The 17970-nt window shown below is 28.1% G+C and overlaps 1 protein-coding gene across 6 annotated transcripts in view; it reads right to left on the minus strand.

Annotated features, from left to right (window-relative positions):
• LOC142331770 (nonsense-mediated mRNA decay factor SMG9) overlaps positions 1-17970 on the minus strand; it is a 73204-nt gene that overhangs the window by 36865 nt on the left and 18369 nt on the right. For all 6 annotated transcript variants that reach the window (XM_075377853.1, XM_075377859.1, XM_075377857.1 and 3 more), the window contains 3 exons: positions 12822-12889; positions 4754-4946; positions 2747-3085 (listed from right to left, as the gene is read on the minus strand). In XM_075377853.1, the coding sequence (XP_075233968.1) occupies positions 2747-3085; positions 4754-4946; positions 12822-12889 (600 nt within the window). The remainder of the gene's footprint in view (positions 1-2746; positions 3086-4753; positions 4947-12821; positions 12890-17970) is intronic.

A 17970-nucleotide genomic window follows, 5' to 3' on the forward strand; every position in this document is an offset into this window, starting at 1 on the left:
GTCATATTGAAAGTGCTATTGAATTTAGTGGTTTTGATTTTATAATTGATTAAATTATATGTATAATCACTTGAAATATATTTAATGATTTATATATATAAGCCTAGAAAATGGAAAGGGATTCTAAGTTGTAAACTTGAATACTAGTGATTGAGCATTTTACAGAGTGAAAATCTTGAATTTTACTTGTAGGTACCAGCAGAATGAACAAGTGATAATCTAATGATGATTAGGCTACTGATGACATAATTACTAAAGCTGCCTCATAAAAATGAAACTTTTTCATATTCCTTTTTTTCTGCCTGATGACTTCTGTTTGTATATATATATTTTACATAAAAGTGATGAAAGCATATAATGTCACAAAGCTGTTAAAAAAATTTGTTATTTTAATTTCTAAACATGACTGAAATCAGAAATCAAAAATGTTTATTAAATTATAAAATGTAACTGAAATGAGTTATAAATAAAAGTTGGATAAAAATCATGTAGATAATTTCCTTTCAGCATTGGTAAAGGAGAAATACTGCAGTAAAGCTTTATTAATGATAATATTCTAAAATTAAAAATTATATTATTTCAAGTGAATAATGCCTTGTCCTTGTATTACTCAATCACCTGCACTTCTCTTCCAGATATGAAATGTTTAACTTGGGACTATTAAAAGACATTGGCTCTCTACTTAGACTGTTTTGAATCCAATGTGTCATTATCAATGAATCTGCAGTTTAATACCATGTTTCAAATTTCATGTTAAAATATCAACAGATCAAATATTATACTTCCCAACCAATTTTTTGCTTGCATAAAAAAACATTAAGTAACACCTTTTGATTTTATATAATGACTTTATAACAATATATTAAGCTATAAACTCAGCAAAGATAAAAACACATGAAGTAAACTCAAAATAAAGGAGAGCATCATATCTTTCCAGCTGGACTATAAATACAAAACAAGAAACTGTTATAAATTTAATAATATAAAAACACAGCATACATAATACTTTGTCTCATACTTAATACAGATCTAACAACATTTTTGTCTGTTAAAAATAAAACTTATTTTTCAGGGATACAACACTCACAACACTTAGTATCGTCACAGCTTAAAATATCATGTATACAAGTCATAAATAACTAATGTGTGACTAATAATTAACAAAATAGGTTATACTCACTCTAATATCTAATGTCTTGTTTTACTTAGCTCTCTCTAGTTAATTTACATTCTAACCACAGTCCATCAGTTTATTAAAAGAATTTTTAAATAATGTATTTCTTACTGTGCTTGAAAATTTCTAATTGGTACAATTAGAAATGAACTGAAATTGTACTATCAACTTGATGGAACACCAACATATTTCACAAATGAAATTAAGGCAATTTTTAGATGAAAAATTTACTGGTAAATGGATTGGATGTTGGGGGTCAGTAATTGGGTCACCTAGATCATTGGACCTTTCTTCTTTAGATTACTATTTATGGGGATGGATGAAATGTGAGGTATACAAGCAAAAAATAGACACTAGTGATGAACTGATCACTCGCACTCTCGATGCTGGTGCCCCCACCAAGGAATGTGAAAATATCATGAAGTTGGTAACAGAAAATGAAAAAAGTGTATCAATATAAATAGTGAAACTTTCAAACATTTATTGTAAATTAATACAGTATAAACCACAGTGACTATTTTTTTGAAAGTACATTAAAAGTATTTTAGTTTTTAAAGATCTAAATTTATTGTACTAGAACAGCTGTATTTAATTTTTACAGAAGGAAAAAATTGTGTAGGCAGGCCACGTTTGGAGTATGTAAAACAAATTGTTGGGGATGTAGGATGTAGAGGGTATACTGAAATGAAACGACTAGCACTACATAGGGAATCTTGGAGAGCTGCATCAAACCAGTCAAATGACTGAAGACAAAAAAAAAAAAAAAAAATTCATAACATTTCTCTATTATTTTTTCTGTTCTGTTTTTATTAATAAAAGTTGTTTATTTTCTTTTATGGATTATTAATTATTTAACAAAGTTATTGTACTTCAAGCCTAAAAAAAATGTGTTCACCAAATTTCTCATTTTACATTAGATATTATGAAAACTATGGAAGATCAGTTCTGAGGTTTGTTTTATTCAATTTTTTCATCAATACCATCAAGTTTACATCTTAAAAATTTCACTATGACTGCATTTCACTGAAAATATGTGCTAAATTTTTCGCTAGCCATAATTCAATAAAAAGCGTTTACAGACATATATTTGGATAAAATTTTATTTCAAGCTCTTAAATCAATTCCCTAATTACCTCACTTTCCTCTTGAATTACTATGTATAAAAAAAATCTTATTTATGCATAAGTATGTGGTCAGCCAAAATGAATTAATAATTAGAGTTTTGAAAAAGGCAATAAAAATAAATCATAATCTTCAAATATTGTATCAAACTACTTTAATCCAGTAGTATTTAACCAAAAATTAAATTTATTTTTTAAGAAATGTATATATAGCTTGTATTGATGTTGGCCCTCACAAACAAAGCCAGTATCTTATGAATAGCATGTTTGTGCAAGCAATGCTCACAAAGTTAACAATGTTGCAATGATTTTGATGATACAAAAAAAAAAATAGGATAAAAAATTTGACAATGTTTGTCAATTAAGGAAAAATAATAACAAATCTGTAAAATAAAAATGTAATTATAATACATAAAAAAGGAGAAAAAATACATCTTTTTAAAATTCATACCTTAATAAATTAGGATCAAAAAACCAGTCTTGTAATATGATAACAATATGACAAACAGACAATAAAAAAGCAGCTGTTTGTAAGGAACTGACTTCAACCATATTTTCAGACAGTGAAAAATCAATAGGACAAGATGTATTTATATTTGGCGGTCCATCAATACATCTGACTTTTTTTAAATCCTGTTGAACAAGGCGGTCCATTACAGATGCTGATAAAACAGGCTGAGAATCTAACAGTATAAGACGATTCTGAGTCACTAATAAATCTATACCAGTTGTACAATGTATCCCAATTTCTTGCTGTTCAATACTTTGTGCTTTGAATACCAATTTTTTCCTGTAAAAGTGAAATAATAATAATAAAAAATCAATATTAAGGGAAAACTACATTTATATAAAATTAACAACTATTTCATTCATTGATTTTCAGTAAACAGAACTTATTGAAAGTTAATACACTTTTTGGTTCAAATATTCAATTACAATCAGCACTTTAAATCATGGGTTACAAATATGTACTAATTAATTAATAAATATTTTGACAACAGTTTAAAATAAATAAATCATGATCTTACTGAATTTCCCTAACTACTTACAATTTTTCATATATTTCATTCAATCATACAAACTTAAAATCTGTGTGATTAATGAATCTTTTAAACTGAATTTTTTGTTTTATATAATTTTTATTAAAATCTATTTATAATAAATATTATATAAGTACACATTTTATATTGTTTGAATCTTAAAGATTACACATTTACTTTATCTACTTTAAAAATATTAATTTTTATAAAAGTATAAATAAATGGTAAGTATAAAAAATATGGTAGATAATTGATCCTCTTAAGAATACTTTCATAAAAACCAATTTTCAATTGAACATGCAGTATATTTAAATTTGCTCAGTTTCGATTTTCAATGAGAACTTTACAGCTTCATCAAAGTTGTCAAATAACTCATGAAATCGAACTAAATAATTTGAAAAGAATTCCATAAATAAGTGATGATACTGTAAACAAGTATGAACATAAAATCTACAAATCTAAGTTTATATTCATGTTTACCAATGTCATTTTGTTAACTAGTAAAATGCTCATTATTAATTCAAATTAAATCCTATTTAGTTTTATTAATGACATTCATATAAACAAGATAGTGTAAAGCAGTGTGTCAATGTGTGGAGTCGTCGGCCCTTCTTTCTTGAGAATAATGAAAGCCTTGCAATTTTTTATCACACATACTTATGTCCCCATGCTGAAGTGTTTTTGTTGCCAAACTACAAACAAATTTCAAACACAAAAGTATACACATTTTCAACTACCTCGGTCAATGTCACCTGCATCAAGAATCCATAGCAAGTGTACAACAGATACTTGGTAAACAGAATAATTTTTTAAGAACGACATTTGTAGCTTTTTAGATCCTCCTCCTAAATGATAGCATGCAATTTCTTCTTATGAAATCACCTAAAAAGTAGAGTGTACACGAGTCAGCCTGCTACTAACAAGGTACTGAAAATCAGAGCATTACTACTGAATCATGGAAAACATTTCTAAGAGATGCAGGAATTTATGTGTAAATATGGTTTACTGGCAAAACAAAATTGGGGATGCACAATTCTTAAACTGCATATTTTTTGTTATATTAGATCTAGTCTAATGATTAAATGCTTTTTTCTTTAAAATATATTTACGTTTTAAAATTATCCATTTCTCTAATGCACCTGTAAAATAATTACAATTTTTTTAAGATTAAAACTTTGGTTAAAAACATGCTCTATCTGACAAAATCCTAAAGAAAGACAGGATATACTTGTTTGACAAAATTCAGTTAAATATCTTTGAACGTAACTGTGTAAAAAATGTCATGATGAAAATATGAACCTTTCAGAAAGTATTTACCATGCAAACACTAGATCTAGATATTATAATGTGCTGAAATTATAAAAAAAATTTTACAGTAAGTATACACCCAGTTGAAAGGTAAAAAAAAAAGTATTTACTGTGTAACTGAATTTCCGGCTAAATGTGACATAAGAGTAGATTTACCAACTCCTTGTAAACCAATAACACCAACAACAATAAAATCAGTTTGATCGGTAAGATATTCGAGTGCTGAATCAGAAAATGTCAAACTATCTTCAATTAATTTAACACTAGATTTCATTTCTGGTAAAGAAGCCAATGGGTTGACATCTGAAAAAAAATTAAGAATAAACTGAAATATTCTAAGAAAAGAAAATATACAGTATTTTAAATTTATTTTTACAGTTTCAGATTAATGTCACTAATTAGTGAAAAGAACTAAGACATTAATTCTTGTTTGAAAGAAAAAACCAAAAAATTTGAATGAAAAAACTCTTTTGTAATAAATGGAAAAGCTAAAATAATTGTACACAAGGTTAACCAGTCATTTGTTCAACACAGATAATGACCATAGTAGTCAATCTTACCTAAAATAAGGCTGTAAAAGTCTGTAAAAAAATTTTTTTTTGCAAAGCTCAAAATCTATTTTGTTACAACAAAGCCACTTCAATGACTTGATAGCCCTCCCCTGATGAGGAGATGCCAAATTTTTAACAAAACTGAAAGAAATGTTTTCCTTTTAATTTTAATTTATTTAAAATCAATTTTAGTGAATATTTTAATTATTAAAAAAGCTCTCTGATTTATCAACCTCTAAATTTTTTAAGTCGAAAATATATTTTTTGAAACTGTGATAATATACGTAACTAATATTAAAAGTTTTGGTTATTGCTTTATTTTGTTGAGCTTCTTGGCTTCAAAAATTAAAATTATAAGATCTAAATAAAATCAAACAATTAATTTCAAATTTAATAAAAAAAAATTATAATAGTTTTATTTTTTTTAATATATCGATGAAGAGAGTGAATTAGTTAGCTAAATGAATATTTTTGGTTGATATTTTGTAAGACATTCATAGGTTGTAAAAAGAATTCATAATCATGATTATTGTTTCTTCAATAAAAAGGGATTATTAAAATTCCTACCGTGAAATTCCAACCCTACTGTGTAAATTTAGAAAAAAAAGCTTATTTCTGCTCATGGGCATTATAGCAAAACAGTTCAAACATTATTATATTTTTATTAATAATTCAAACACCATTAATAATTTTTCTACACTAAAAAAAATAAAGAAAAATAAATGAAAGTTATTATTTAAATATATACATTTTCTGCAAAGATCACATCATAATTTTTATATTAAGCAGATTTATCTATCTTTCTCTTAGCTTCATCATAATTAAATCACCTATTAATGTATTTAGCATAAATTCCATTTTCAAAACTTTTGGTAATGGTACTTCTCCTTTGTAAGACTTTTTATAACATTAGTTCACACTCTTTACCCCATTCAACTCACACATATTATCTGGCTAGTCTTTCTTCCTGTTCTTTATCATTTATCAAAAATGGAACATATCTGAAAAATGATGAAAGCTATTTAGTAATGATGAAGCTAAAAAAGGTAGATTAAATCTACTCAATAAAAAAATAAATAAAAAGATGAAAGTTCAGAGCATTCATAAAGTTTTTCTGTAAATAAGTAAACAAAAAAGTTGAAAAGTGAAAAATAAGTTTTGTGCCACAATAGTTTGTAACAAACTCAGCCAAAAGAGTACAGATAAATTAAAAGTGCTCATATAAGGTGGTGTAATAAAATACTGTTGCATTGCCATATATACTGACTTTCAACAATTTACAACTACAATATTCAATATTTAATATTTACAATTACAATATACAATTTTCTTTCAACTTGTTTATTATTTTACATTGAAAATAAACTGAATGTAGTTTTGTAAAATTAGTACAGTATAATAAAGTTTGTAAAATATCTAACAAATTCTAAGTATTTTATCAAATGTTTAATTTAGACAGTCTTGAAACTAAAGCATTATGTGAAATCCCTTCATTAAAGAAGGAAGTAAAGATTAAGATAATTATTAACTAAAAAACATATATGAAACATGTCTGGATGTGAATACTGTTTATTTATTTTATAAGTAATTGAGTTATGTAATCTACACAACACATTCTATTAAATTCATCCACAATCATAGAGTAAATTTTTAGTATGTTTCATTTCACTTATTTCTTAACTTATGAAATTAAAATAAAATTTAGTCATTTATTTTCAAATTTGTGAACATTCATTAATACTGTAAACACCTACTATTGATAAAATGTAATAAAGTAGATTGTTTTAAACCTATTGGAATAATAATAATCATACGTCTAATTTATTCCATAAATATGTTACTGTACAATTTAGAATTACCGTATTTTACCAGTCTGTTAATTTATTTACAAAAAAAATTGATTGGTAACAGTTATATTCATTTGCTCGACATTATAGCAGAAACAACAATATTCTCTGAACTGATGCAAGAAGGACTGGTTTCTAGATGACTCCATTGGTGCATTCAGTAGCCTACTTTTTTAAAAACTTATTAATGCATACAATCATTTACAGCACCAAAATCATTCAAATTTGTCCAGATCTTTTTAATATTTTTTTTTTTTATAGGAAATTTTTCAATTCCAGATTCCCTTACACAACAGACTAAAACATGCTAGAAACATATATGAGAACATGTGTTCCAAAGAAAAATGTTTTTTCATAACAAATTATCAAAGTTATATGTTCTAAAATTTGACATGTGAAAGAGTAGTAAAAATTGAATCCTATTTTATTAACAGTTTGGAAGTGGCCTGGCTAATTATATTTTATGGTATTAGTTGACCTAATTTTTATAATTTCTCACTTTGACAATCATTTCATTGTCGAACAAATGAAATGACTGATCTAATAATCATCATCGATTGTTAGATCAATCACTGACAAAAGCAAACACTTCCTTCAGATTATTTCAGTAACAAACTTTTTTTACATACCATTCAATTACTACAGTACAAGTATTTGTCGGCACTTTTAAAAAAAATCTATGAAAGTTTCACTGAGTTAGTGAATTTGATTACTTATGTTGTTCACTTATTTTTGTTAGATTACTATATAATACCTCATGCTATCACTAATACCGCTAATTTAGTCTACATAATGGAAGTTAAAACAAGATTTCATCTCATCAGAAATAAAATTAAAATAAGGTAAAAAATACTAAGGTTGTTATTGCTGGTAAAAAGTAATATAATTGATTTTAAAATTTCTGAATAGTACATGTAAATTACAGGAATTGTGTATTACAGAGATGACAATATATTAATTCACCTATTACCTCTGCAATAGTTCAGAGTACTTACCTGACAAGCTGTCAACTGTCACCTATAAAATTAAACCAACCGATGATTCATGTGACACATAAATAACTAAATACAATTTAAGAAGTAGGAGAGAGAGTAACAGATGATCGATAGTAAAAAAAAAATGTAGTTTTCTCATTTCAAGACAAGTTATTTATTTTTTTAATGATTTCATAATGGCATGATTTACTCTAATCAAATTTATTTAATTCTGTATACTTAATTTGGAAAAAAGAAGTTATGTAGCATAATCATATATTCAGATAAAGATGGCAATAGAAACTACTGCAAGACACTATCTTCTATTTACAGCAGTGGTCACAAACTATATTACAGGTTGAACTATCAATGTAGATGCTTGTCATGGAACAGGGATAAAATCTAAAACAAAATATTCATGTACCTGAATATTTACGAATACATATCCAAATATATATGCTTTATTTATTTTATACTTTATTTTTTTATAGAGAATAGAATGTTTACCATTATTATTTAAAGAAATATATGCAAACTGAACAGGCACTTTAATTTAAGCACAGGCCAGTTTTATAATTTAGCACATTACTAAATTTCACGGTAGCATCTCCTACTTCATTTTTATTAAAAACATGAACTGAAAAGTTTATATTTTTTTTTATTACTTAGATTTTCTTTCACATAATTTCCTAGCATAATGATCATTTAAGTTACAATGGTTATTTTTAAAGGATTTTTTCAATCTGTTCACAGATATTTCGTTTGCAGAACCAACATGTCATTAATATTCAATGACTTATGTAATGAAAATTTTAGAGGAAAATATCTCTTCTTTGTAGATGATACTGCGATAAGTGGGAAGATATAAGAATACAGATGGGAGGGAGAAGATCTCATTATTTTCAGAGATTGGTTCTACAATAATAAATTAGTTCTTAGCACAAATTAATCCAATTTGTTAATTTCCTTCATAACTCGGAAATTAACCTTCTCTGTAAACTATCATAAACACTCTTGCTTGTTTAACATTATTTGTGTATGTGAATGTACTAGGAAAACTAATTCCACTAAATACTTAGGCCTAATTAAAGATTCTAAATTGAGTTTGAAGCCTCACATATTGAAATTAAGGAAAGAATTATTATTAATCTCATATAAACTTTACAAGCTAAATATTATTGCAATCAAAAATGGTTGGTTTATATATATAATGACTTATTCAATCTAGACTTGAATTTGGAATCGAATGTTGGGCAGGTACTTAAGTGTGGAAGTAGCACAATAAAGAATTAGAATTATGGATTTCAAAAGCAGTTCAACCCATCTCTTGAGGTTTTCAAAAAACTTAATATTTTACCCGTAAAGAATCTATACATATATAAAGTATTAAGAACATATTTCAATAGTTGTAAAGATCATAAAATAAATAATGTATACTATACAAGAAGAAGTATGGATACAGAAATACACAAATCCCAGTTGTATTTAAAGAACGGTTTCAAAAATCATTTGTATTTAGGACCTAAAATGTTAGACAATACTGTGTACTGTCTAACTGCCTAACATTTATAAGTGTGTAACTGTTGAAAATATCTTCATTAGGGAGGTGAAGAAATTCAAGGTTTTTACAAAACCTTGATCATATTGTAAATTTTAAATTTACTGTTGAAATTACTTAGTGTTCTATTAAATTACTGTTGATAAATACAACCAGACACAGTCTTATATGTAATGAATAGTAATATGTAACTCGATGTGACAAAGTTTAGATTAATTATATTTAGAAGACTTATTTTAAGATTCATTTATATATTATTACCTTTGGCATTGGAGCTTTTATGTTGCTCTACATATTCCAGAGATTGGAACTTTGTATATTTATTTGTAAAATTACTATTGGAATAAATTTGAAATTGAATATTTAGGAATTTATTTTATTTCAACAAAGAAGTAAGTGATATTCTATTTCTCTTGAAATACATGGCCTTTTCAGACTAACTTATGTTTTGTCAAGACATTGACAAAGAGATCAATGGCCAGAAATTTAGGAAGGTGAAGAACTTGGCACTAGCAATGACTACTGTCAACAAACAACACTACAACTTACAACAGGTAAACAACAGAAACTTACAACAGAAAGGAACGCAATACGCATGAGGAGTGTGCATAGACATGCCTTGGTGGGGGTGACATAAGGATATCGGACGTTATCCTATGAAACTGCATGTGTTTTAGCCTCGGCGATGCCATAGAGCTTCAAATAATACAAAGATGGCTCCAATTCCAGGGTATGAATCCTCGAGATGCTGCAGATATCGTGATGCAATCATGGCAGCGTAGATGGAATCAACATCAAGGGGCCGAGTGGACTAAAAGACTGATTGTAGACCTTAACCAGTGGGTGAACCGTAGACACGGGGAAGTCAATTTCCATATATCGCAGATGATTTCAGGACACGGTAATTTTGAATACTACCTACACCGATTTGGGAGAAGAAATTCCCCATGCTGTATGTTTTGCGAGGATGACGACACAGCAGAACACATCATATTTGAGTGTTCGAAATTGACAATTAATAGGTACCGGACGGGTATTCAAGATCTTAGACCCGAAAATTTAATTAGTTTTATGCTAAGTTCCGATCAAAACTGGTGAAAATTCGAAAGGTTTTCACTTCTAGTCCTAAAAGAAAAAGACGATATCGGCAGACGAATGTTGAAATCGTAGTACAAAGTTAGTGATGAATATGGATTCCATATGAATATATCGGATTGCTTGTATGTGTTTCGCGATTGGTCTTTGTGGGGAATTATTAAGACCGAGACCCGGCCTCGCGGCGGGGGCCTGTAACAGCATAGTCGGGCCTGGTCCCTTGTCATGGGGTTTGAGAAGGCAACTGAAAAGACCGAGACCCAGTTTCTGGGGTGGGTCTGGGAGACGTCGTTGCCGGACCCTGGTGGCCCGCCCCGGGGACTAGAGGCAGGCGATAATAGAAAAGACAAAAGATCCGACCGGGGAGGCTGACCTGCCGTGCTGGAATTTTAGCTGGTGGGTGGGAAGGCCTCCTTTGAGTATAAGGACACTTTCCCGGGTTGAGAATAATTTGTTGGATAACCGACCAGGGGGAGTAGGGGAAGAAAAAAAACGTACAACAGGTAATCTTTAATGGGCTGCCAGTTTGTGATCACTGCTCTACAGTATTTTTTCTTTAGTATGATTGCATAATTAGTTGTTTACTTAGTTTTATAACTTTTTAATATACAAGTGATAAAGTTTAAATAACATTTTTGTACTTTTTCATAAATTTTTCCACCCTCCCCCACTATGAAATCTTTCCTCTTCGACTGGTAATACTTGTATAAACTTACCCTACTGAGGAGAAAATAATTACTAATATCATATAAAATGTAGGTTATATGAGTTGAGAAATTCACATAAGAAGCTGTCCAACATAGCATTTGCTGTACGATTGTTATATTTATGATGCGAGTTGGCAGACCTCCACAATTTTTCAATATCAGATTTTTCACAGATATCAGATCAACAAAATTTTTGGGTGATTAACCATATAATGTTAAGTCAATTTATGATAACATACACCAGTATAAGCACTCCATTTATTAGATACTATTTTTATTACTGGAACTATATGATTGCAAATAATCTGCATTAAGAAACCATGGCTACAATTTGTAACCAAAAATAGGGCAAATTTTTTGCCTACATATTCCAATAAGCAACAACTGCTGAACTGGTAGCATCCCAGTATTATAGTTCTTTTATATAAATAGTGACTCATCTATCTTGACAATTTCCCACATCACCAATAACAGGACACACAAACAGAACACATACTTTATATATGAATATAAATTATATATAAAGAGTTTATCACAAAGTTCTCCCAGGTCTTTCATAACCTATTCTACTCGTGAAAATAATGGGAAAGGTTTATTATAAAAGGCAAAGGTTCATATGTCCTAAAATGCTTTGCTTGCAAGTTTCAGCTAGATGAAAGACTTTGCTCGGATTTCAGGTACTCTAGTGAAATGAGGTCATACTGAATTTTTTAGGATGTTAATTAAGGAACAGAATTAGTAATTTCTTATAGTTTTTGATCTGAAAAATTAAATAAAATAGGTACCAGAACCACATATGCAGTAGTTTTTTGAAAAATCCAGGGTGAAAACAAATAAATTGGGATAAAAACCCCTATTTTTTATGTTTGATGTACAATAACTTTGATAAATGAGTAATAAACAAATAAAACTTTTAAACATAACTTGTAAAAAATTTAATTCTAAACAAAATTCAACATAACATGTTTATGAAATCTACAACATTCTCTCTCTTCCTATTCAGCCAAGGTCATTCCATGATCTTTAATCACTATTTTTTGTAACAAGATACCAAACTGCTCCAGAAATCTTACAGTGTTGGTTTAGTTATGGCATAAATCAGGAGATTGAAAATTACTTAACAGTAAATCCATTGCTATACTCTAATAGTGACTACAAAATTGCAGCTGGTACAGCTGAACAATTTACTTATTAAATGAAGTAGGCCTTCTAAATATGTTTTCCAATTAAACAAACCAAAATTTTTATTTTTTTAAATTTAAAAAACTAACAAAAAAATAAAATAAAATAATTTATTTTTATGCAATATAAATTTTATAGGAAAAAAGCTTTCATAGTAGGGAACAATTAATGAAAAATAAGAAAATGTTTTTATAAAAATATCTTTTTTTCATTTTACTGAGCATCTAACAAAGAAAAAAAAAATTAATAAATATAAGAACTTACTTTCAGTATTTGAATGCTTAGGAGCAAGCTGATACAAAGGAGGCTGATTATCTCCTTCTTTTTTTGCCCTAAATTTAAAACAAACAAAAAATTGGTTATTTTCTTTTGATAAAAGTCTGTAATTAATACTAAATGTAAAATGCATACTCTAAAATATTCTTACTGGATAAAGAATACCTAATAAACTTATATGAAGTAAAAGGTAACAAACAAGTTGAACAAGAGATTAGCGTCATTGCTGAGGTTAGCTGCCTCCCAACTTATAATGCTGTTTCACATATCAACCAAGACTAATTCAAAGCAGCTATTTCGAGAATCAACCACAGACCAGACAAAATTCCATGTTACAATGGTGAAAGCTTTATGTCTTGGGTGATTAATACCACTTTATTTCATTGATAACATATAAATAAAGCAGTCGCTAAATTTTTCCTCTGCATGTGTCAAGTTATAATAAGCATTTCCTGAGATGCAACTGCAACACCAATTTCATGCTTTTGACAATTTTTTGTTCCCACCTGCCAAAAAGTAAAATAACAGTACTCATCAGAAAATATTTATTTATTATAACAATTAAGAGATCTTAAATCAATTATAACAAATCACTTTTTGGATTATCGTGAATTTTAACTGTCTTAAGCAAATAAGATATTTCATATAAGGTAGTTCAAAAGGTAAAGATGAGACATCAGAATGGCAAAGAGTTGGAAAAATACCTTTTGTCGGTAGTGGTTACACTAGCAATAATCTTCAACTACAGCAAAGTTAGCTTTTTTTTTTTTTACACAACTGCATTTTTTGTTTTACTGATTTTCAAAGTAAAGTATAGTATTACTTTCAATGGTGGGAGTGGGGGTAACAATGAATTTTCTTTACATTTTGAGGTATGAGAATCCATCTCTTTTGCTTCCACTGTCTGATAACATCATCCAAATAAATAATAAACTGAGTTGGTGAGAGGTTACAACCTTGTTTAACTCCTTGGTTTATCATTAACTTCTTACTAATTTCCTCACCAGATTTTATTAGTATCTTTATACATATTTCTCATTATACATCAATAAGGTGTTGTGCGAAGCCTCTTCTAATTATCTGCCACAATTTTGATCAGGAAATTTTGTCAGAAGCCTCTTCTCAATCTATAAAGGTCACATGTGTTTCTTTGTTAAATTCAACTTCTTTTTCTAATAATTTGTTTCAAAGTAAATTATCATCCACTGTTGTCTTCCCCCTCCTGAATCTCTGCTCCCGATGACTCGAACAATCTGCGATCGCTGACAGCCTACCATTTATCACCAAGTTGGAAACTTTGTAGGTGGCATTCAAAATAGTAATACCCCTATAATTTTCACACTGGTTCTTGTCTCCCTTCTTAAAAATTGGGATCAGTAACAGATTATGCCATTCCTTTGGCATACAAAAATCAAGCCAACACTCATTAAACTGAGTAGTGATTTGTTTTGATTATATCTTGCAGTGTATTTGAAGTTGTGCATATGAAAATTGAAAGTTGAATACTTATTAAAAGACCTATTCTTTACTAAATAATAAGCTACTTTCCATTTTTTGTCAGCATTATTGTTGTTATAATAAGCTGAAATGTACCTGAGAACCCAATTTTTTGTCTCTTAACTCTGGTTCCTACAAACTGATTTGGTTGAAAATTAACAGGGTTCTATTCCCAATAGATTTACATCATCCCACCAAGTTTCATCAAAAACGGTTAAGATTTGTGTCCAGTAGTGTAGACAAAAAATCTTACACATACATACTACATGTATGCAAATAAACATAACCGAGCGCACTAGCTATTTTCAAATTTTTTTGAAAATCAGCTAAAAACAGATGCGATTACTTACTGTTATAATTATTTATTTAAATATTAACTCATGAAATAATGTTATAGTAAATACATCAAACGTAAAAAATTAAAACAAAATAGTTCACAACTCAGATAGTGCTACTGAAGATTATTTTTAACACATAATTGTGTACAAGTAGAATGGGGTACAGAAAAATCAGGGTTTTTTAAATTAGCATCATCTAAAAATTCATTTACTCTTTGTTTCTGTAAAAGAAAATGTTTTATTTGTACATTAAATAAAGTGATGGTTCAAACAAGTCATTTCAAATATGGCAATAAGTATAAAAATATTAATGTGTCAAGAAGACAAGAAACCCCCTTGGAGCACTTATTCAGCGAGTCAAAATGGTATCACTTTTAACAGGTTTTTCATGATTTTTGAGAGGTTATAACATTTTTATTAGTACAATACACAAGAAACGTTTTTATTTACCATAAACATCTACAAAAACATGCAAAATTTGAGATTTATATCACCAGCCCCGTCAAGAGATATTTGAAGCCAAAATTTGAATTTAAAAAAAAAAATTAATTTTCAAAAATTCATACAAACTTAGGGATAAGTATATCATTATTAATATTATTTACAGTACAACTACTAACACATACCTACATATAACAAAATAATTCAAAGTATGTGTGCCATCCCTTCCTCTTGAAAAAAATTACGAAAAGTTAAATTTCACAGTTTTTCATGTTCAACTATTGGTAATTTTCTCATAGAAAGAAGAGAAATAGGTAAATACACCAGTGGACCAATCTTTTGCCTGAGAAAATATAAATAAATTGCTTTTTGTTTCATCCTTCCAGGACCAATAGTTTTTTAGCCATGATTTTTACCGTAAACCCTTACAATCACAAAAATAGGTGTGCGCACCATAACAAAGATGACCGCCACAGGTAAACTCCTTAAATAAAAAATTTTAAAAAAATAGTTTTAAGGTCCTGAGACATGTAGAAAACAAGTGAGTATATTTCAATTTTTTTTTAATTGGTCAAGCAAAAACCCTTGGGTCACTTCAAATCGATTGACTCGAAGGAAAGATTACACATTCATACAAACAAGTACATAGATAAGCAACACATTTAATTTTCTAAATATTTGTCATAATTAAATATTTGATTCATACTTATGGATCACAGATAATGATCTGAGTTTCTGAATCTTTAAAACTTTTTTAATGTTTTTTTTAAGAACCTTCAAAAATCCCATTCATTATACTTTATACAGTAATATATCTAAGCATAATAAATATTTTATAATGATTAAAAGCTTAGCATTTAAAACACAAAGTTTTAGTATTATTTTTATTTAAAATGTATAATGCAGTAAAACTACTAATTTAACAGATGAGGAAGCAATACTGATTTTAATACAAAATTATATTTATTTTTACACCAGCGAAAAATTGTTATTACACACTGTGGATTGGCAAAACTATTATAAAAAAAAATCTGTTTTCATTTAAAATGCATTTGTATATCATAATGACTGGTTATTTTTCATTTATTTTAATTGATAATTCATTTTAATTTGCACAAAATCATCACTAACAAAAAATATTCATTTGGTAATAATAACAGTGCATGTTATAAATGTAATGATTTTAAAACAAACACTAATAATAAAGTTAGTTAGTTAGTTATTCTTGAGTGCATCAAGATTACACATGTAATTAATAGATATTTTAAAAAAGAGCAATTCATAATATTCCTATAAATTTATAGTAATCCAGGGTTTTCTTCCAGCATTCCATCAACCAGATCATATAATGAAAAGCTATGAAGAATGTTAAATGGTAAACTTTATTTTATTTTTAAGTACTTTAAAAATATCCTATTGACATGTTTGAAATTTCAATCATTTTTTCAACGTAGCAGCCAACTTAATTTCTTTTAAATAGAAACCCCCTCCCAGTTCTTATAGAATTTTCAAATATAAAATAACTCTAAGGTGTTTTTATTGTTGGAGATTTTCCCCTAAATGCAACCATTTAGGAGTTACACCTTACTTCCAAATATACCTGTCTACAATAAGTACACTACAAAAGTTTAACCTACTAAGTCCACAGTGTTTTAATTTTCTTTGACGTTCCAGCTGAGCAGTATTTATAAATAATATTTCATTATTTTGACTAAATTTTAAAACTGCGCATTTTTTCATCTTAAACTTTACAACAATTTATATTAGCCCAAATTCCATACTAATCTTGTTATCAGAATAATCATGTTTTATTTCAATTTATGAAAATATATGATTAATTTAATGATAGAAAAACAAATATTACTTTGGACAATGGAACTTCAAGCAACGGGACACCTCAAAGGTCTTGACTGCAGATTCAAAAAATTATCTTTCTATTAAATAATTATCTATTTAAAAAATAAATGCAAAAAAATTAAATTATATCATAAATTTTTTGCTTTATTTACTTTCATGCATTATTTTTCAAGTTTGTAATAAATAAACGCCACAGAACTGAGTTTAGAGATTACATAATGGTAAATAATAATGGTAAAGAATTTCAAGAGTCAAATGGACGTATCTTAGTTTTCTTCTAAAATAAATTTTTTAACAGTCTAACTTTTTAAATAACTATTAGTTAATAAATTATTGCAAAACAAAAGGATTCAAATGTAATCATGTAAAAAATTACATAAAAAAAAAAAATTAGAAAATCTTCCATAGTTCAATATAGATATATACCCTTCTATCCTACGCTAGAAGCTTAGGAAGACCCTATTGACCTACAAAAGCAAACAAATATTTATACATTTGATTTAAATAATGTTTCCCCTGGACCTTGAGCCAGTTAGGTATACATTTTCATTAATTACTTCTGAAAAGATCTTCTGAAATTAAAATTTCCATATAACCTGAAAAGTTAACTTAATGTTTTAAAAAATTACTTTATCAATTTATTTCTGAATTTATGCAAGTTAAAGCATCACTAATTATTTACGAAATCCAAAAAAAAAATTAGTTACTTTTAGCTGAAACAATTAGTTTCAGAATTCAGGAAGAGGATAAGTGTTATAATCATTGATTTTGTGTATAAAGAGATAACAACTAATGTTGACACACAGTGCAGAGATATTAAAATGAATTTATTGATCCATCAAAAAAAAAAAGAAGGGGAATACTAAACATGCCTTCTACCTGCTGATCAACTCCATACAATCATGTATCACCACTGCATTATTCACAAAGTTTAACTATAGTTATACATGTCATTTGTGGATCCATAATATTCAAGGATTCGATTATTCAGGATAAACAGCAGC

This window comes from Lycorma delicatula, chromosome 10, assembly GCF_047948215.1.
Source record: "Lycorma delicatula isolate Av1 chromosome 10, ASM4794821v1, whole genome shotgun sequence".
Classification (NCBI taxonomy): Eukaryota; Metazoa; Arthropoda; class Insecta; order Hemiptera; family Fulgoridae; genus Lycorma; species Lycorma delicatula.